Genomic DNA, 21875 nt, shown 5'->3' on the forward strand with positions numbered 1-21875 from the left:
GAACAGTTTAACCATTGCAGCTTGAATTTCTGGTGGGCTGTACTTCAACATCTCTGGGGGGATTCCATCCAGACCACTAGATTTTTTACACTTTATGGAAGTGATTTTCTCTGCAACTTCCTGTAATGTAATTGGTGTGTCCAGTGGGTTTTGGAAGTTTTTGATTTTCTCTTCCATTGCCTTTAGTTTTGATGTTATGTTTTCCTGCTCTTGGCTTAGTCCTTCTTTTGGGATGTCTTTGTAGAGGTCTCTGAAGTACTGGAGCCAGATGTTGCCATTTTGGATATGGGTATCAGTCTTTTTCTTGCTCTTTGTGTCCATGTGGCTCCATATTTCCCAGAAGGAGTTGTCTTGGAGGGCGTCTTGGAGTTGGCTAAGTTTGGTAGAGATGTAGCTCTGCTTCTTCCTCCTGAGGATGGTTTTGTACTGCTTTTGTATGGTGTCATAGGCTTCCCTCAGGTCTGGGTTGTTGGGGTCTCTGTGTTTATTGTTTGAGGCTGTTCTCAGGGTCTTTCGAACGGCTTTACACTCTTTGTCAAACCAACCATTGATCTGCTTTTCTTTTGGCCTCTTGTAGTTGACTTGTTTGAGGTCGGACAATTTGGCCATGGTGTGGAATATTTTGTTGAGGTCTTTTGCAGCTTGATTCACTCCTTCTGGGTTTGACTTGTACTTGTAGCTGTAGAAGTTGTGGAGCATCTCTTGTAATTCCGGTCTGTTGGGAGCCTCTTTATATTTTATTTCTGACGTCTTGGACCATTTATAGGATGGAGGTCGGTTGTAGAGGCTGCTCTGCTGTGGCTTTTGTGTGGATGGTTTCTCTGTAGATTTTATGTACAGGAGAAGTTGGCTGTGGTCTGACAGGTGCGTTTGTGGGGTGACTATGAAGGCGCTAATATTTGCCGGGTCCATATCTGTAATGGCGTAGTCTACTACACTCCTTCCTACATGGGAGTCTAGTGTATATCTTCCCAGTGAGTCTCCCTTTGTACGTCCATTAAGAATATGAAGACCTAAACTTTTACATAAGTTCAGGAGCTTTTTGCCACTTTTGTTGACTGTACTGTCATAGCTGTTTCTCTCTGAGTGTTCTGAGTCGTGACTGTCATTCTCTGCCCCAAATATGTAGATGTTTCCGTCTGTGGTCAGAAAGTCTTTTTCTCTCCCTGTTCTTGCATTGAGGTCTCCAAAGATGAGAACTTTGCCCAGGACCTGATAATGGGTGGCTTCTTCTTGTAAGATCTCAAAGCTGTCTGGATTGAAGTAGGGGGACTCTGGCGGTGGTATATAGGTGGTGCAGAGGTAGACATCGGACTGAGAGGTGAGGATGGAGCTGCTGATTCTGATCCATATGTGGCTGCCTCCTCTCTTCACTGGTGTGATGTACTGGTGGAGCTCTTCTTTATACCAGATCAATATTCCTCCTGAGCAGCGGCCCTGTTTGATGTTTTTATTTTTAAGGGCAGGGACAGAGATTTCTCTGTATCCGATTGGCACCAGAGATTCGTTTTCAGCTCTGGTCCATGTTTCCAGGAGGATCTGAATGTCTATATTCTTCAGTCTTTGAATAAAGTCGGGGTCATTTGTTTTACATCCAAAGGCCGAGGTGCTCAGGCCTTGGATGTTCCAGCTGCTGATTGTGAATGAGGTCATTTTTTTTTTTTTTCTATATACCTCATGTGTATATACCTTGTAATGAGTGCGGCTGTGTAAGACACTCTGGATTTACGACTGGTTTATAGGTGTGTTAGATCCAGTCACATTAGTTTCCTGCACAATGTGCTGAGCAGGGTTCTAATCTCTTCCATATCTCTGCCCTGCATGTCTCTGTGTGGGGTTGATGGTCCCCTCCATGGTGGTCTCCTCCTCTGATGGCCCGATGTTGGGTGAAGGGCTTTGTTTCTGGCCTCCTGTGATGAAATTGGGGTTTCCTGTCTTTTTATTGTTGGGGGTCTTTCCATGGGATTTTGGTTGTTGTTGAGTCCAGGCATGGGGTCTCTGTTTAGTATAATGTCCTTCAGCTCTTTGGCCAGTAGGCTGACCCCTTGTTTGTTTAGGTGCTTGTCGTCGTAGAGGTGTTGGTGTTTTATGGAGGGGTGTTGTGCCAGGATCACGTCGGGCACAGCCTTGATTCTTGTGGTCAGGTCCGTGTTGATGTTCTGGGTAGTTTGGCTGGATACATCATTTCTTGGGAGCAGAGATGATAGAATTATTTTGCTGTCTGGGAATTTTAGTTTTGCCGTCTTTGCTAGTTGGGTCAGTTGTCCTGCGATCTGCTGGTGTTGGGCTGGCAGATTGTTTGTTCCTGTGTGTATAAAAATATGATTTGGGCTTGTGAACCGTGGGTTATTGATGACTGCCATCACCTGCTCAATAGTTGCACAGTGGATTTTTTTGACCCTTTTTCCTGGAAATAGTCGCCATGTTTTCAGGTATTTCCCATTTGAGTCCATTATTAGGATGGTATCAAAACGTTGTGAGGTCACGGGTGGGGTACGTGGGTGAAGCTGGGGGTCTGTGCTGGAGATTTTGCTGGTGGCTAGTTCTCTTCTCTTTTCTGTTTCTCTGGTTTGTGGTTCACTTATGTTATTTTCAGGAGCATTCATATTGTTGGAGTTATTTGGTATCTCAGTGTCCTGGCCAGTGGAGGCCATTGTGTCTGTTCTGGTGTTAGTTACCATAGCTCCCTCCTGGCCAGTGGGGGCCATGTTGTCTTCACTCCTCTGTGTTTCTATGGCGTCCTCCTGTTTCAGGTGTCCCGGAGTCTTCAGCTCTGTTATCTCCTGTCTCAGTCGGGCATTTTCATGCTGCAGTTCACACATTTTGCTTCTTATTTCCTGCAGATGCATATTCACTGCTGCATATTCACACCTCAGTTTGCTTATCTCATTCATTACTTGGTCATTTGCATTTCTGTCACCAAGGTTTCTTTGAAGTTCTTCTTTAAATTGTACAAAGTCTCTTTCTAGTTGAGATAAACAGTCTCTGAGGGTCTCGGGTGAGGGGTGTGAAGTGTTGGGGGCTGCAGTTCTGTCTCTGGAGGTCTCTGTAGAGGTGATGGTGGCTGCTGGGGTTTGTTGTTCTTTGCAGTTTTGTGCCTGGAGTTTAATTTGAGAAAAGCTGTCTTCAAATTTCTGTAAGTTTTCCTCAGCCCCTTGTACCATGATTATGCCGTTATTGTACACGTTTATGGTCAGTGAGTTGGTCTCGTCTTCTTTTTGGTTTCTAATTCTGATCTGCTGGCCCTTATGATTGCCGTTCTTGGATATATACTTATATTGATTGCACAGAGCGGTGTGCCAGGCTAAGGGCTGGTCTGTGAAAAATATATATACACATATATATATATATATATATATATATATATATACATATACATATATATATATATATATATATATATATATATGTATATGTATATGTATATATATATATATGTGTATATATATATATATGTATATGTATATATATATATATGTATATGTATATATATATATATATGTATATGTATATATATATATATATATGTATATATGTATATATATGTATATATATGTATATATATGTATATATGTATATATATGTATATATATGTATATGTATATATATATGTATATATATATATGTGTATATGTATATGTATATATATATTTAGTGTATGTGTATATATGTGTATGTGTATATATAGATAGATATGTATATATTGGTGTATGTATATGTACATTTTGTATTCTGAAAGAATAAACGTTTCTATTCTACTTTTTTTTTTATTTAATTGCACTCTTAAAGGGACCCTGCCTTGTCCCCAAACTTATGATGCTAATTGACTGATTTTCTGGTTAATAGCGTTACAATGCTGTTCTTCTGAAGGCGACTCCGCATGGGTACATGATATACCCAGCACTCATCCATCAATACATAATATGGTAATAGCAGAGTAAGATGCATAAGGACAAAAAACAAATCCTTATAAAGTGTAATTATTACACATAAGATCGTATTTAGTTAAAAAAAAAAAAAAAAAAAAAAGCTAAAAGTCTGAGTATCAGATATTGCGTTAATAATGCCCTGACTGGAAACATTCTGGCTTTCCCTATAGCACTGGGTCTATTGTGATAGTATACAGCGGAGGGACTGGTCAGTAGCTGAGCAATGCATCGTCATACAAACTCCGAGCAGAGAACGGTCCCTGCACCCAAATGCGGGTTTCAGGCTGCTGGACTGCTCTTGAAGATCAGGGGGAGCGTGCGTCACGGTGCAGGGACCATTCTCTGCTCGAATTTCTCATGTGAGCACATTATTCGCCTATTGACTGTTCCCTCCATTATATAGTTTTCTATATATTTGCCTCTTTTTCACTTCCCTTTGGGTTATTTGGTGGCTGACTTTGTATTGGAGCGCGTTCTTTTCTAGGCCCAATATAGAGATCTATATACGTTTCCAATTAAAGGTACTACTGCAGCAAATCCCTGGTTGTAGGGGGGATATCAGCGGTGACACTTCTTCCATACAGTGAGTGATTTGTCTGCAGTGGGGACATGTGGACACATGTCACATATTAGCAAAGCCCATGTAACAGAGGTTGGTGGGAGCGCAGAGAGGCCTTGGCATCAGTATGGTAGGGGTTGGGTAGGTGGGTGTTACTTAAATGTCAGCTTCATCAAGCAATTGCATTTCTGCAATGTAATTTAGCAATACTAATGTGCAAAGGGACATTATCACGTGCCCATGGTTAAAGGGATATTCCTTTCTCAGCATTTCATAGCTGAAAATGTGAAAACTCCTCCCAGGCACCGACCACAAGAGCGGGGGAGACCAGAAACAGCCAAACATGGCTCAGTTCATCACACAATGACTGTTCAAACCAAGCACAGGCACTTGGTGCAACCCTGGCATGGCCAAAAAGTTCAGTGCACCCTCCCATTTACTTGTTTATCCTCACCCCCTCTCTATTTTGAGATTGGAGGGTGGAGATTGAGGGCAACAAGTAAGTGAGAAGGTGCCTTGAATCGTTTGGCGACATCAGGGGTGCACTAAGCGCCTGCACTTTGTCATTACAGAATGACTGTCCAAACCCAACACAGGCACTCCATGCACCGTCGAGGCATTTATTGCATCTTCCCAGCTACTTGTTTTCCATTTAGCTCCAACCTCCTGTGGCTCTATAAAGCCAGGGCTGTCAATCAAAATAGAGGATGGCGGAGATGTAGGGAAACCTGCAGGTGAGAAGGTGCAGCGTACAATTTGGAAAAGGAGAATTGGGCCCCCCGTTCTAGGCTATACTTGTGAGTATTGGGCCCCCTGTTCTAGGCTATACTTGTGAGTATTGGGCCCCCTGTTCTAGGCTATACTTGTGTTTATTGGGCCCCCTGTTCTAGGCTATACTTGTGTTTATTGGGCCCCCTGTTCTAGGCTATACTTGTGAGTATTGGGCCCCCTGTTCTAGGCTATACTTGTGTTTATTGGGCCCCCTGTTCTAGGCTATACCTGTGTTTATTGGGCCCCCTGTTCTAGGCTATACCTGTGAGTATTGGGCCCCCTGTTCTAGGCTATACTTGTGTTTATTGGGCCCCCTGTTCTAGGCTATACCTGTGAGTATTGGGCCCCCTGTTCTAGGCGTTACTTTTCCATTGAGGTTTTAAGCTCCTTTAATGCTAAATGAGCAGGGCTTGTCCAGAATGATCACTGTCCCAGATGGATCTTTTCTTTTTTTATGGTAAATATAACCGGTCTTCCTCCCCCATTGGACAGTAGAGTGTAAGCTCTTTATACTCCTATTACTAATGAATCCTTGTGTATTTAGGATCTACAAGCGATGGAGAACGACGAGCTGAAGGTGCAAGTTAACGTGTTTCTGGAGCACAGTGAATACGACGCTGATGACTTGCGCGGGCGACTTGAAGACATTCGAGTTGAGATGGAATATCCTTTTCCTTTAGTCTGGTGTGGGCGGAAGGAGCCGGGAGTGCGGCTGCCGGGGCTGTCATCATACAGTTACTGGAATAACAGCGCTCATGATCTGCTCTATTAATTATGGGGGAAATCATGGTTTCTCTACACAGTCCTGTCACTACATATATATCCGTGGGCTATTGCAGGCTGCCCTGTACCACATGCTGCTAAAACCACTGTAGACGCCTAAATGGAGTTTATATTCTTTCCACTATCCAAATTGCTAATTGTTTTAGGAAACTACATCCCAGTTTTTTTTTATTAATTTTTTAGTACTTCCCTGTTTTTTTAATTTTATTTTAGGTTTTATTACTTCGCTGTTTGCACTGCTGTTCTCTTCCTGCTAATGCTGTTGTGCAGTTTTCCAGTTTTGCCACCGGGTGGCAGTATAACCCTATGGTTGTAGTCTAATCTACAGCCAATATTCTCTCATTCCCGTCACGGAGGACGCAGCACCTTTTTCTAGGCAGTGTAATCTGTTTATCAAGAAAGGAAAACCTTAACTTTGCCGGCAGATAAATGAGTAAAAATCCCAGTATCTGTAGATTCGCAGAAAGATAGAAAGCCTTAGAAATGGCTCTTATTCATCGGTTATATTGTAAATGCAGTAAATTCCTGGTAATATAAAGCCAGGGTGAACATTGCTTTATTCTGCCAGCAATGTCTGTAAATGTGGCATTTTATTTGTATTTCACATTTTCTGAAAAAAAAAAATCAGCGCAGGGTGGTGAGGAGGGCTGCGGGGTGGTGAGGAGGGCTGCGGGGTGGTGAGGAGGGCTTCAGGGTGTTGAGGAGGGCTGCGGGGTGGTGAGGAGGGCGCTGCAGGGTGGTGAGGAGGACGCTGCAGGGTGGTGAGGAGGACGCTGCAGGGTGGTGAGGAGGGCGCTGCAGGGTGGTGAGGAGGGCTGCGGGGTGGTGAGGGGGGCGCTGCGGGGTGGTGAGGAGGGCGCTGCGGGGTGGTGAGGAGGGCGCTGCGGGGTGGTGAGGAGGGCTGCCGGGTGGTGTGGAGGGGGCTGCCGGGTGGTGTGGAGGGGGCTGCCGGGTGGTGAGGAGGGGGCTGCCGGGTGGTGAGGAGGGGGCTGCCGGGTGGTGAGGAGGGGGCTTGCCGGGTGGTGAGGAGGGGGCTTGCCGGGTGGTGAGGAGGGGGCTTGCCGGGTGGTGAGGAGGGGGCTTGCCGGGTGGTGAGGAGGGGGCTTGCCGGGTGGTGAGGAGGGGGCTTGCCGGGTGGTGAGGAGGGGGCTTGCCGGGTGGTGAACAGGCGCAGAATGATAAACAGGCTTCTGACTCCTCACTGAAGTCAGATTAGGGGCCAAACTGCGAAAGTAGCTGATCCGCAGCAGAAATCTAAGTTTTAGCTTCCATCTTGGATTCACTGTAAAATTTAAGGTGATTTTGTCTTGGACAAGTCTTTACTGTCTCAGTGGACCCTAATAATGATGTGATGCTAACACAGCGAGCAGGAAGTGTCGTTCAGCATAGCAAGAGATAGCAACAAACTAAACAATTGAGTACAAATATTAATATCCTCATAACTGGGCATCATGGCTTTGGGGGGACTGGAACCGGTCCTATATAAGAAGCCCTGGGGTAAAGCTGCATAGTGGACCCCGCTAGATCCTAATTACATCAGATTACAAGACACCACTACATACGTTTACTTGCATGCATAGGTTTCCATAGATATATGTAGATCTATGTAGAGATAGATATATAGATATATATAGATATAGGGGCAGATAACCTTATTCCAGTGAGGTGTCACTTAATAGGTTGCTTGTTGCAGCTTTTATAAAGTGAGTGTTTTATCAGCTGGAGATTATCATTAGTGGACCAGTAAACCTGCCAAGAAGTCCAACATTGTGCACAACAACACAAATAAAAGAGTCAGTTGCACTCTGTAGCACTAAGATATGTGTAACAATGAATTTGGGAATATAGACATGCATTACTGCTATGAGCACATGGGAAAAATTGAGATACTTAGCACAAAAAAATGGACAGTTTTATGTGAGCCCAACAGCCAGCGGCAATGCGACTTCCTTTTGTTGGGTCTTTGCCTACTTTATTGCCTTTCTTTGGGTTAAAATACCCTCCAATCAGTGATGTTGGCAGGATGTTACAGAGATCAACATACAGAGAACTGCTAGCTCTGCAGCCGATAAGTGATTTTATCAAAACTGCAGTATTAGATGCGTGGACAATCCTTTTAAGGGGAACCTTCAAAAATGTTCTTTAGCTTTTAGATCCAGTGCTAATCTGCAGGTAAATGGTGTTTAAATCTTTCTTGCCTGGCCGGTTTATTGAAGCAGCGGCTACAGGGAGAAAATGACTATAATCCGTGAATTAGCTGGCTTCCATTCAGTGGGGCTGTGCAGTGGATGTGCTGTAATTGCTCCCAACACTTGTCATCTTGCCCTGCACACACTTGTTTTATAGCAGGCTTTCAGTCAGTGACGGGTGGTACTTCCAGCTGCAATCATTGTATAGTGAGCACTGCCCCGATGGCTGCAGGGAGAATATAACTTCATTTTCTACCTGTAGCCGCTGCTCCAGTAAGGCAACCAGACATGTAAACTTCATTTCTTTGTCGCTCCATTGGGAGACCCAGACAATTGGGTGTATAGGCTATGCCTCCGGAGGCCGCACAAAGTATTACACTAAAAGTGTAAAGCCCCTCCCCTTCTGCCTATACACCCCCCGTGCTCCCACGGGCTCCTCAGTTTTTTGCTTTGTGCGAAGGAGGCAGACATGCACAGCACAGCTCCACAGATTAGTCAGCATTAGCTGCTGACTATGTCGGATGGAAGAAAAGTGGGCCCATATAGGGCCCCCAGCATGCTCCCTTCTCACCCCACTCTTGTCGGCGGTGTTGTTAAGGTTGAGGTATCCATTGCGGGTACAGAGGCTGGAGCCCACATGCTGTTTTCCTTCCCCATCCCCCTTAGGGCTCTGGGTGAAGTGGGATCCTATCGGTCTCCAGGCACTGAGACCGTGCTTCATCCACAACTCCTGGGAGCCTGCTGGATAGGAGCTGAGTATCGTTCAGGGACATAGCCCTGCTACTTGGAGGTACTCTGTGTCCCTGTGGGGACCGCGCACAGCAACACTCCAGCATTGCTGGGTGTGCTAGTGCACCGGGGACCGCGGCGCTGACCGGGTTAATGTGCCATTACAGCGTCGCTGAGTGTGTTTATGTAGGGGGACTACCGCACTACCGCCGCCGCCATGTTTTAACACTGCGGCGCGGCTGGGACTTGTAGTGCGCCGGGGACTTCCGCGCGGCCGCGCTTTTATGGCAGCCGCGCTTATTACTTGAGTCCCCGGCTTGTACGGCCTAGTGTTTTCTCCTCCCGCCCACAGCCCTGACAGGCAGGGGTAGGGCGGGACGCTGTACAGACGTGCAGCAGTGAGGGCTGGAGCATGCTTTGCATACTCCACCCCCCTCACTGTGCACAGTGGGGCACCAGTTCCCGCACTTTCTGGGTCACGCCCACGGCTCCCTCATCTCCTCAGGACGCCGGCAGCCATTCCTGTCAGCTCCTCGGACGCTGCAGAGGGGGACAAATTCTGGGAGACCCAGGCAGGGATTCTGGTAGCCTCACAACCGCTTTAATCGGGTGGTAAGCAGCACCTGTGGTGCTAGCCCCATTGTGCAGAAGTGTAATTATATATTTATGGTATATATTTTACACTGTATAGTGCACAGTTGCTTTCTGGCTATATTCCCTATTGTGTTACTCAGGGAAGACATAGCATGGCGCCCACAAAAGGCAGGGGTGCCAAAACACAGGCTTACTATGCTGCCTGCGCCGCATGTACGACGCCGCTACCGGCAGGTTCCACTGACCCTCACTGTGTGCACTGCTCGGCCCCTGCTGCACTTACTCAGTTGGAGCCTCTGCTAGGGGGGGCCCAGGGGGCTCCACCTGCTGACACTGTCCAGGTGACAGGGACGGAGTTTGCAGTCTTTAAGGATAAACTCTCTGAGACTATGGCTAAGATACTAGAAGCCTTGCAGTCCAGGCCGGTATCTCAGCACAGGGACTCTGTTGAATCATTGTTCCCTGGCCCCCCTCAGTTGGACCAACAATGTCCCCCCCGGGGATTCTCATAGATACCTGGCTGAGGGCTCTGACACAGACCCCAGTCCCAGACCGACTAAGCGAACTCGCTTGACAATTCCCTCGACATCATCATATTGTTCAGGGTCTCAGCGGGGGGAATCTCTGGTTGATGATGCGGAGACAGCTGATCAGGAGTCTGATCCTGAGGCCGCTCTCAATCTTGATACTCCGGACGGGGACGCCATAGTGAACGACCTTATTGCGTCCATCAATCGTATGTTGCATATTTCTCCCTCAGCTCCTCCGGTGGAGGAGTCAGCTTCTCAGCAGGAGAAATTCCGTTTCAGGTTTCCCAAGCGTACACCGAGTATGTTTCTGGACCACTCTGATTTCAGAGAGGCAGTCCAGAATCACCATGATTGTCCAGATAAGCGTTTTTCTAAGCGCCTTAAGGATACCCGTTATCCCTTTCCCCCTGACGTGGTCAAAGGTTGGACTCAGTGTCCCAAGGTGGATCCTCCAATCTCCAGACTGGCGGCTAGATCCATTCTTGCAGTGGAAGATGGGGCTTCACTCAAAGATGCCACTGACAGGCAGATGGAGCTCTGGTTGAAATCCATCTATGAAGCTATCGGCGCTTCTTTTGCCCCAGCATTCGCAGCCGTATGGGCGCTACAGGCTATATCAGCAGGTCAAGCGCAAATTGACGCAGCCACACGCACTTCCGCGCCGCAGGTGGCGTCCATAACCGCTCAGACGTCGGCAATGGCGTCTTACGCTATTAATGCTGTCCTGGACTCTGCGAGCCGTACGGCGGTTGCATCCGCCAATTCGGTGGTACTCCGCAGGGCCTTGTGGCTACGGGAATGGAAGGCAGATTCTGCTTCCAAAAAGCGCTTAACTAGTTTGCCAATTTCTGGCGACCGGTTGTTTGGCGAGCGTTTGGATGAAATCATCAAACAATCCAAGGGAAAGGATACATCCTTACCCCAGCCCAAACCGAACATACCCCAACAGAGGAGGGGGCAGTCGAGGTTTCGGTCCTTTCGGGGCGCGGGCAGGTCCCAATTCTCCTCGTCCAAAAGGTCTCAGAAAGGTCAAAGGAACTCTGATTCATGGCGGTCTAAGTCACGTCCTAAAAAGACCACCGGAGGTGCCGCTGCCAAAGCGGCTTCCTCATGACTTTCGGCCTCCTCAATCCGCATCCTCGGTCGGTGGCAGGCTCTCCCGCTTTTGCGACACCTGGCTGCCACGGGTAAAAGACCGCTGGGTGAGAGATATTCTGTCTCACGGTTACAAGATAGAGTTCACCTCTCGTCCCCCGACTCGATTCTTCAGGTCATCCCTGCCTCCCGAGCGAGCCGAGGCTCTTCTGCAGGCGCTGGGCACTCTGAAGGCAGAGGGAGTGGTGGTCCCTGTTCCTCTTCAGCAACAGGGCCACGGTTTTTACTCCAACCTGTTTGTGGTCCCAAAGAAGGACGGGTCTTTCCGTCCTGTCCTGGACCTGAAACTGCTCAACAAACACGTAAGGACCAGGCGGTTCCGGATGGAATCTCTCCGCTCCGTCATCGCCTCAATGTCCCAAGGAGATTTCCTTGCATCGATCGATATCAAAGATGCTTATCTCCACGTTCCGATTGCTCCAGAGCACCAGCGCTTCTTGCGCTTCGCCATAGGAGACGAACACCTGCAGTTCGTGGCACTGCCGTTCGGCCTGGCAACAGCCCCACGGGTTTTCACCAAGGTTATGGCTACGGTAGTAGCGGTCCTCCACTCTCAGGGTCACTCGGTGGTCCCTTACTTGGACGATATCCTGATCAAGGCACCCTCTCAGGAGGCATGCCAACACAGCCTCGACGCTACTCTGGAGACTCTCCAGAGTTTCGGGTGGATCATCAATTTTCCAAAGTCAAGTCTGACACCGGCACAATCGCTGACATATCTTGGCATGGAGTTTCATACCCTCTCAGCGATAGTGAAGCTTCCGCTGATCAAGCAGCGTTCACTACAGAAGGGGGTACAATCTCTCCTGCAAGGTCAGGCACACCCCTTGAGGCGCCTCATGCACTTCCTGGGGAAGATGGTGGCAGCAATGGAGGCAGTCCCTTTCGCGCAGTTTCACCTGCGTCCTCTTCAGTGGGACATCCTTCGCAAATGGGACAGGAAGCCGACGTCCCTCGACAGGAACGTCTCTCTCTCCCAGGCGACCAAAGCTTCACTTCGGTGGTGGCTTCTTCCCACTTCATTATCGAAGGGGAAATCCTTCCTACCCCCATCCTGGCAGGTGGTCACGACGGACGCGAGTCTGTCAGGGTGGGGAGCGGTTTTTCTCCACCACAGGGCTCAGGGTACGTGGACCCGGCAAGAGTCTTCACTTCAGATCAATGTTCTGGAAATACGGGCAGTGTACCTTGCCCTGAAAGCGTTCCAGCAGTGGCTGGAAGGCAAGCAGATCCGAATTCAGTCGGACAATTCCACAGCGGTGGCATACATCAACCACCAAGGCGGCACGCGCAGTCGGCAAGCCTTCCAGGAAGTCCGGCGGATCTTGATGTGGGTGGAAGCCACGGCCTCCACCATCTCTGCAGTTCACATCCCGGGCGTGGAAAACTGGGAAGCAGATTATCTCAGTCGCCAGGGCATGGACGCAGGGGAATGGTCCCTTCACCCGGACGTGTTTCAGGAGATCTGTTGCCGTTGGGGGGTGCCGGACGTCGACCTCATGGCGTCCCGACACAACAACAAGGTACCGACATTCATGGCACGGTCTCAAGATCCCAGAGCTATGGCGGCAGACGCCTTAGTTCAGGATTGGTCGCAGTTTCAGCTCCCTTATGTGTTTCCTCCTCTGGCACTGTTGCCCAGAGTGTTACGCAAGATCAGGGCCGACTGCCGCCGCGTCATCCTCGTCGCTCCAGATTGGCCGAGGAGGTCGTGGTACCCGGATCTGTGGCATCTCACGGTCGGCCAACCGTGGGCACTACCAGACCGACCAGACTTGCTGTCTCAAGGGCCGTTTTTCCATCTGAATTCTGCGGCCCTCAACCTGACTGTGTGGCCATTGAGTCCTGGATCCTAGCGTCTTCAGGATTATCTCAAGAGGTCATTGCCACTATGAGACAGGCTAGGAAACCAACGTCCGCCAAGATCTACCACAGGACGTGGAAAATGTTCCTGTCGTGGTGCTCTGCTCAGGGTTTTTCTCCCTGGCCTTTTGCCTTGCCCACTTTTCTGTCCTTCCTTCAATCTGGACTGGAAAAGGGTTTGTCGCTCGGCTCCCTTAAGGGACAAGTCTCAGCGCTCTCTGTGTTTTTCCAGAAGCGCCTAGCTAGACTTCCACAGGTACGCACGTTCCTGCAGGGGGTTTGTCACATCGTTCCTCCTTACAAGCGGCCGTTAGAACCCTGGGATCTGAACAAGGTGCTGAGGGTTCTTCAGAAACCACCATTCGAGCCAATGAGGGATATTTCTTTTTCGCTCCTAATTGGGAGACCCAGACAGTGGGTGTATAGCTACTGCCTCTGGAGGCCGCACAAAGAACTACACTTAAAAGTGTAAGGCCCCTCCCCTTCTGGCTATACACCCTCCCGTAGGAGTACGGATTCCTCAGTTTTAGCTTTGTGCGCAGGAGGTCAGACACGCACGCATAGCTCCATTGTTTTTAGTCAGCAGCAGCTGCTGACTATGTCGGATGGAAGAAAAGAGGGCCCATACAGGGCTCCCAGCATGCTCCCTTCTCACCCCACTGTATGTCGGAGGTGTTTGTAAGGTTGAGGTACCCATTGCGGGTACGGCGGCAGGAGCCCACATGCTGATTCCTTCCCCATCCCTTTTTACAGGGCTCTGGGTGAAGTGGGATTTACTGGTCTCCAGGCACTGAGACCGTGCTCCATCTACAGCCCCTGGAGAAGATGCTGGATGGAGCGGAGTACATCAGGGACATGGCCCTGCTTCCTCAAGGTACTCTGTGTCCCCGTGCATTTGGCGCTCACACCGCAGCATGCTGGGTGTTGTGGTGCGCCGGGGACATCAGCGCTGCGGCGCTTGTGCCATGGCCTCATTCAGCTTCGCTGAAGCAGGCACACTTCTGGGAATCGGTCGCGCCGGCCGCTGGGACTGCGGCGCGGCTGGCACTTGTGGTGCGCCGGGGACTTCAGCGCGGGCCGCGCTTTTACGGCGGCCGCGCTGATAACTCGAGTCCCCGGCTTTTGCGGCCTGCTTCCGTTCGTTCCCGCCCCCAGACCTGCCAGTCAGGAGAGGGGCGGGACGCTGGTCAGTGCATCAGCGCCGAGGGCTGGAGTCGTTTTTACATACTCCAGCCCTCACAATCGGCACAGAGGGGACACTGTTTCCCGCACTTTTGTTTAGGAACTCCCACGGACCGCCCCTCTCCACAGACGCCGGCAGCCATTCCTGCTGACACGCTGAGCTGCAGAGGGGAGCCGGGGAGACCCAGACAAGGAATTCTGCGCCTCTTACCCGCTATTCAGCGGGCGGTAAGCAGCCCTCAGGGCTCACCCCCTCTTGTGCCAGTAGTATTCTTAGTATTTTGTTTCTACAAATACTTTGTATTGCATAGCGCTGGTCGCCCTTTGGCTATAGACTCTCTCACATTGCAGAGAGCCAGCAGCATGTCGTCCGTAAAACGCAAGGGTGCCAAGGCACAGACATTATATGCTTCCTGCACCGCATGTGGGACTTTTCTACCGGCAGGCTCCACGGACCCCCATTGTGGGCAGTGCTCGGCCCCTGCGGCGCTTGCACAGTCGGGACCTCTGCTGGACGTGACCCAGGGTGTACCACCTGTGAATGCTGTCCAGGTGACAGGAACTGAGTTTGCGGCTTTTGCTGACAGAATGTCTCTCACTATGTCACAAATTCTTGACACATTACGAGCTAGGCCTGTACTTCAGGCCACGGACACTGTGCAATCATTGCCCCCTGGTCCCCCTCAGCTGAGTTACCTCCAAGCTCCGGGACGGGCACATACACCTCAGGGTGAAGACTCTGACTCGGACGATGGCCCCGGGCAGCCTAAGCGGGCTCGCTATGACGGGCCTTCACATTCATCTCAATGGTCAGGATCCCAGCGAGATGAATCTATGGGGGATGAGGCGGACGTAACTGATCAGGATTCTGATCCTGGGACCGCTCTCAATCTAGATACACCAGATGGTGACGCCATAGTTAATGATCTTATATTTAACATCAATAAGATGTTAAATATTTCCCCACCAGCTCCTCTTGTAGAGGAGTCAGCTTCGCAGCACGAGAGAATCCATTTCAGATACCCTAAGCGTACATTAAGCACTTTTCTGGACCACGCTGACTTTAGAGACGCAATCCAGAAACCCCACGCTTATCCTGAAAGGCGTTTTTCTAAACGGCTTAAAGATACACGCTATCCTTTTCCCCCTGAGGTGGTCAAGGGTTGGACCCAGTGTCCAAAAGTGGATCCTCCAATTTCCAGGCTTGCAGCTAGATCCTTGGTTGCAGTTGAAGATGGAGCGGCACTTAAAGATGCCACTGACAGGCAGATGGAGCTCTGGCTGAAATCCATCTATGAAGCGATTGGAGCGTCATTAGCGCCATCTTTTGCGGCCGTATGGGCACTCCAAGCTATCTCAGCCGGGCTTGCGCAAGTCGACTCAGTCACACGTGCATTTGCCCCGCAGGTAGCACCATTGACCTCGCAAATGGCGGCATTCGCGTCGTACGCGATTAATGCTGTTCTTGACGCTACAAGCCGCACGGCAGTGGCGTCAGCCAACTCCGTTGTTTTGCGTAGGGCCCTGTGGTTGAGACATTGGAAAGCAGATTCTCATTCCAAGAAGTGCTTAACCAATTTGCCTTTTTCTCGTGACCGATTGTTTGGAGAGCGTTTGGATGAAATCATCAAACACTCCAAGGGTAAGGACTCATCCTTACCGCAACACAGACAAAACAAACCCCAACAGAGGAAGGGTCAGTCTGGTTATCGTTCCTTTCGAGGACCGGGCAGGTCCCAATTCGCCTCGTCAAAAAAGACTCACAAAGACCAGAGACGCTCAGATTCTTGGAGGTCTCAGTCACGCCCAAAAAGGACAGCCGGAGGAACCGTTGCCAAGACGGCGTCCTCCTGACTTGCAGTCTCCGATTCCCACACCCGCGGTCGGTGGGAGGCTTTCCCACTTTGGCGACATTTGGCTGTCACGCGTCAAAGACCGTTGGGTGAGGGATATTCTGTCTCACGGGTACAGGATAGAGTTCAGTTCTCGTCCGCCAACTCGTTTCTTCAGAACTTCTCCACCACCAGACCGAGCCGATGCTCTGTTGCAGGCGGTGGCCGCTCTAAAGGCGGAAGGAGTGGTGACCTCCGTCCCTCTTCCGGAACAAGGTCACGGTTTTTACTCCAATCTGTTTGTGGTCCCAAAAAAGGACGGATCGTATCGACCCGTCCTGGATCTAAAGTTGCTCAACAGACACGTAAAAGTCAGGAGGTTCCGGATGGAATCCCTACGCTCCGTCATAGCCTCAATGTCTGAAGGAGATTTTCTAGCATCAATAGATATCAAAGATGCGTATCTCCACGTGCCGATTGCACCAGAGCATCAGCGTTTCCTACGCTTCGTCATACACGACGAACACCTGCAGTTCGTAGCGTTACCTTTCGGTCTGGCAACAGCCCCCCGGGTCTTCACCAAAGTCATGGCAGCAGTAGTAGCTGTTCTGCACTCGCAGGGTCACTCGGTCATCCCGTATCTAGACGACCTGCTTATAAAGGCACCCTCTCAAGAGGCATGCCAGCACAGTCTGAAGGTGGCACTAGACACTCTCCAGAGTTTCGGGTGGATTATCAACTTTCCAAAGTCTCATCTAACCCCGACCCAATCTCTGACTTATCTTGGCATGGAGTTTCATACTCTCTCAGCGATAGTGAAGCTTCCACTGGACAAGCAGTGCTCGCTACGGACTGGAGTGCAATCTCTCCTTCAGAGCCAGTCGCACTCACTGAGGCGCCTCATGCATTTCCTAGGAAAGATGGTAGCAGCAATGGAGGCAGTCCCGTTCGCGCAGTTTCATCTGCGCCCTCTACAATGGGACATTCTACGCCAATGGGATGGGAAATCGACGTCCCTCGACAGGACTGTCTCCCTCTCTCAGACTGCCAAGGACTCTCTGCGTTGGTGGCTTCTCCCCACCTCATTGTCACAGGGAAAGTCGTTCCTTCCCCCGTCCTGGGCAGTGGTCACGACGGATGCGAGCCTATCAGGGTGGGGAGCGGTGTTTCTCCACCACAGGGCTCAGGGGACGTGGACTCAGGAAGAGTCCACCCTGCAGATCAATGTTCTGGAAATCAGAGCAATCTATCTTGCCCTGCGAGCCTTCCAACAATGGCTGGAAGGCAAGCAGATTCGGATTCAGTCGGACAATTCCACGGCGGTGGCGTACATCAACCACCAAGGGGGAACACGCAGTCGCCAAGCTTTTCAAGAAGTCCAGCGGATTTTGACGTGGGTGGAAAGCAGAGCGTCCACCATATCCGCAGTTCACATCCCAGGCGTGGAAAACTGGGAAGCAGACTTTCTCAGTCGCCAGGGCATGGACGCAGGAGAATGGTCCCTTCACCCGGACGTGTTTCAGCAGATCTGTTGCCGCTGGGGGACGCCGGACGTCGATCTGATGGCGTCACGGCACAACAACAAGGTCCCAGTTTTCATGGCACGGTCTCACGATCACCGAGCACTGGCGGCAGACGCCTTGGTTCAGGATTGGTCGCAATTCCGACTCCCCTATGTGTTCCCACCTCTAGCATTGTTACCCAGAGTTCTCCGGAAAATCAAGTCCGACTGCCATCGAGCCATACTCGTCGCTCCAGATTGGCCAAGAAGGTCGTGGTACCCGGATCTGTGGCATCTCACGGTAGGCCAACCGTGGACACTACCAGACCGTCCAGATTTGCTGTCTCAAGGGCCGTTTTTCCATCTGAATTCTGCGGCCCTGAACCTGACTGTGTGGCCATTGAGTCCTGGATCCTAGCGGCCTCAGGTTTATCTCATGAAGTTGTTGCCACAATGAGACAGGCTAGAAAACCATCCTCAGCTAAGATCTATCACAGGACGTGGAAGATATTCTTAGCGTGGTGCTTGGCTCAAGGGTTTTCTCCCTGGCCATTTGCATTGCCAATTTTTCTTTCCTTCCTGCAGTCTGGGTTGGAAAAAGGTTTGTCGCTTAGCTCTCTTAAGGGTCAAGTCTCCGCGCTATCCGTATTCTTTCAGAAGCGCTGGGCACGGCTTTCTAAAGTACGCACGTTTCTCCAAGGAGTTTGTCATATCGTTCCTCCTTACAGACGGCCATTGGAACCCTGGGATCTGAACAAGGTTCTCATTGCTCTCCAGAAGCCGCCTTTCGAGCCTTTGAAAGAGGTTCCCCTTTCTCGGCTTTCACAAAAGGTAGTTTTTCTTGTGGCGGTCACGTCTCTTCGAAGAGTGTCCGAGCTGGCGGCGTTATCTTGCAAATCTCCCTTCCTGGTGTTTCACCAAGACAAGGTAGTACTGCGTCCAATTCCAGAGTTTTCTCCCAAGGTGGTTTCTTCCTTTCATCTCAATCAGGATATCACTTTACCATCTTTGTGTCCGCATGCAGTTCACCAATTTGAAAAGGGTTTACATCTGTTGGACCTGGTGAGAGCACTCAGGATTTACATTTCTCGCACGGCGTCTCTACGCCGTTCTGATGCGCTCTTTGTCCTAGTCGCTGGTCAGCATAAGGGATCGCAAGCTTCCAAATCCACCCTGGCGCGGTGGATCAAGGAACCAATTCTTCACACATACCGTTCTGCTGGGCTTCCGATTCCATCTGGACTGAAGGCCCATTCTACCAGAGCCGTGGGTGCGTCCTGGGCATTGCGGCATCAGGCTACGGCTCAGCAAGTGTGCCAGGCGGCTACCTGGTCGAGTCTGCACACGTTTACCAAACACTATCAAGTGCATACCTACGCTTCGGCAGATGCCAGCCTAGGTAGACAGGTCCTTCAGGCGGCGGTGGCCCACCTGTAGGAAGAGGCTGTCTGACAGCCCGTTCATGTGGTATCTTTTTACCCACCCAGGGACTGCTTTTGGACGTCCCACTGTCTGGGTCTCCCAATTAGGAGCGAAAAAGAAGAAGGGAATTTTGTTTACTTACCGTAAATTCCTTTTCTTCTAGCTCCAATTGGGAGACCCAGCACCCGCCCTATTTGTTCTTAGGGTTTCGTTTTTCGGGTGCACATGTTGTTCATGTTGTTTCTTAAGTTCTCCGATCTTGTTATCGGATTGAATTTGTTTTTGAAACTGTTATTGGCTTTCCTCCTTCTTGCTTGGTACTAAAACTGAGGAATCCGTACTCCTACGGGAGGGTGTATAGCCAGAAGGGGAGGGGCCTTACACTTTTAAGTGTAGTTCTTTGTGCGGCCTCCAGAGGCAGTAGCTATACACCCACTGTCTGGGTCTCCCAATTGGAGCTAGAAGAAAAGGAATTTACGGTAAGTAAACAAAATTCCCTTCTTCTCTCTCACGCCTTTCGCAGAAAGTGGTTTTCCTAGTAGCAGTCACCTCTCTTCAGAGAGTGTCTGAGCTAGCAGCGTTGTCGTGCAAAGCCCCTTTCCTGGTGTTTCACCAGGACAAGGTGGTTCTGCGTCCGGTTCCGGAATTTCTCCCTAAGGTGGTATCCCCCTTTCATCTCAATCAGGATATCTCCTTACCTTCTTTTTGTCCTCATCCAGTTCACCAATGTGAAAAGGATTTGCACTTGTTAGATCTGGTGAGAGCAGTCAGGCTCTACATTTCTCGTACGGCGCCCCTGCGCCGCTCGGATGCACTCTTTGTCCTTGTCGCTGGCCAGCGTAAAGGGTCACAGGCTTCCAAATCAACCCTGGCTCGGTGGATCAAGGAGCCAATTCTCGAAGCTTACCGTTCGGCTGGGCTTCCGGTTCCCTCAGGGCTGAAGGCCCATTCTACCAGAGCCGTGGGCGCGTCCTGGGCTTTGCGGCACCAGGCTACGGCTCAGCAGGTGTGTCAGGCGGCTACCTGGTCGAGCCTGCACACTTTCACGAAACACTATCAGGTGCATACCTATGCTTCGGCGGATGCCAGCCTAGGTAGACGAGTCCTTCAGGCGGCGGTTGCCCACCTGTAGGAAGAGGCCGTTTTACGGCTCTATCACGAGGTATTATTTTACCCACCCAGGGACTGCTTTTGGACGTCCCAATTGTCTGGGTCTCCCAATGGAGCGACAAAGAAGAAGGGAATTTTGTTTACTTACCGTAAATTCCTTTTCTTCTAGCTCCAATTGGGAGACCCAGCGCCCGCCCCTGTTTTTTTGTGTACACATGTTGTTCTTGTGGAATGGTTTCAGTTCTCCGATATTCCTTCGGATTGAAGTTACTTTAAACCAGTTTATAATTCTTTTTCCTCCTTCTTGCTTTTGCACCAAAACTGAGGAGCCCGTGGGAGCACGGGGGGTGTATAGGCAGAAGGGGAGGGGCTTTACACTTTTAGTGTAATACTTTGTGCGGCCTCCGGAGGCATAGCCTATACACCAATTGTCTGGGTCTCCCAATTGGAGCTAGAAGAAAAGGAATTTACGGTAAGTAAACAAAATTCCCTTCTTACCCAAGAAATACCACTATATTGGCAGGTAAAAAAACAAGATTTGTAAGTGACAGTTTCCCTTTAGAAATAGAATGGTGCCAACAACACGCACCATTACATGCACGCTAATATATGATATATGGATAGAGCCCATATCTATATTAAAAAAAAAATGTATACTTTTGAATGCCCTGCCCCAGGCCAAGTAGGGATCGGTTCCTTGTCCTCATTAGGTCTGGGTTCACATTTATCCTGCTGTACTCGCGTGCCTTACGCTCATATCCTTGCTTCTAGTGATGTCGGGATGGTACGGAGCAAGCCTATTACTGTGAAGTCTGTCTAGATTCTGCTTTCCTTAACTCTTTTCTTACTGATGTCCAAGAAGTCTTCCAGGTTGTACAGAACACTGTGAAGGATTCTTCAGCAGAGCAGCTCTTTCTCTCCATCCTGCAGCATCTCCTGCTCATCAGAAATGACTACGACGCCAGGTATGGAACAGTCACATCACAGGATGAGAAAAACGTTTCAAAATAACGTATTCCCATGACAGTAAGTTTGCGGTCTCCAGCAGTCGCATAGACAATGAATGGAGCAGCAGTGCGCGTGCTGTATTCATCACTATACTTTTTCTCCAGCAGTCCCATAGACAATGAATGGAGCAGCGGTGCGCATGCTGTATTTATCACTGTACTTTTTCTCCAGCAGTCCCTTAGACAATGAATGGAGCAGCGGTGCACATGCTGTATTCATCACTGTACTTTCTCCTGCAGTCCTGTAGACAATGAATGGAGCAGCGGTGCACATGCTGTATTTATCACTGTACTTTTTCTCCAGCAGTCCCTTAGACAATGAATGGAGCAGCGGTGCACATGCTGTGTTCATCACTGTACTTTCTCCTGCAGTCCTGTAGACAACGAATGGAGCAGCGGTGCACATGCTGTGTTCATCACTGTACTTTTTCTCCAGCAGTCCCTTAGACAATGAATGGAGCAGCAGTGCACATGCTGTATTCATCACTGTACTTTTTCTCCAGCAGTCCCTTAGACAATGAATGGAGCAGCGGTGCACATGCTGTGTTCATCACTGTACTTTCTCCTGCAGTCCTGTAGACAATGAATGGAGCAGCGGTGCACATGCTGTGTTCATCACTGTACTTTCTCCTGCAGTCCTGTAGACAACGAATGGAGCAGCGGTGCACATGCTGTGTTCATCACTGTACTTTCTCCTGCAGTCCTGTAGACAACGAATG

The 21875-nt window shown here is 49.8% G+C and overlaps 1 protein-coding gene across 1 annotated transcript in view; it reads left to right on the top strand.

The window, feature by feature from the left end:
* Positions 1 to 21875, top strand: part of DIAPH1 (diaphanous related formin 1) — a 370807-nt gene that overhangs the window by 169543 nt on the left and 179389 nt on the right. Inside the window, exons 11-12 of the mRNA XM_075344403.1 lie at positions 5804 to 5922; positions 20998 to 21114. Of these exons, the coding sequence (XP_075200518.1) occupies positions 5804 to 5922; positions 20998 to 21114 (236 nt within the window). The remainder of the gene's footprint in view (positions 1 to 5803; positions 5923 to 20997; positions 21115 to 21875) is intronic.

Source organism: Anomaloglossus baeobatrachus, chromosome 4 (genome assembly GCF_048569485.1).
Source record: "Anomaloglossus baeobatrachus isolate aAnoBae1 chromosome 4, aAnoBae1.hap1, whole genome shotgun sequence".
Lineage (NCBI taxonomy): Eukaryota > Metazoa > Chordata > Amphibia > Anura > Aromobatidae > Anomaloglossus > Anomaloglossus baeobatrachus.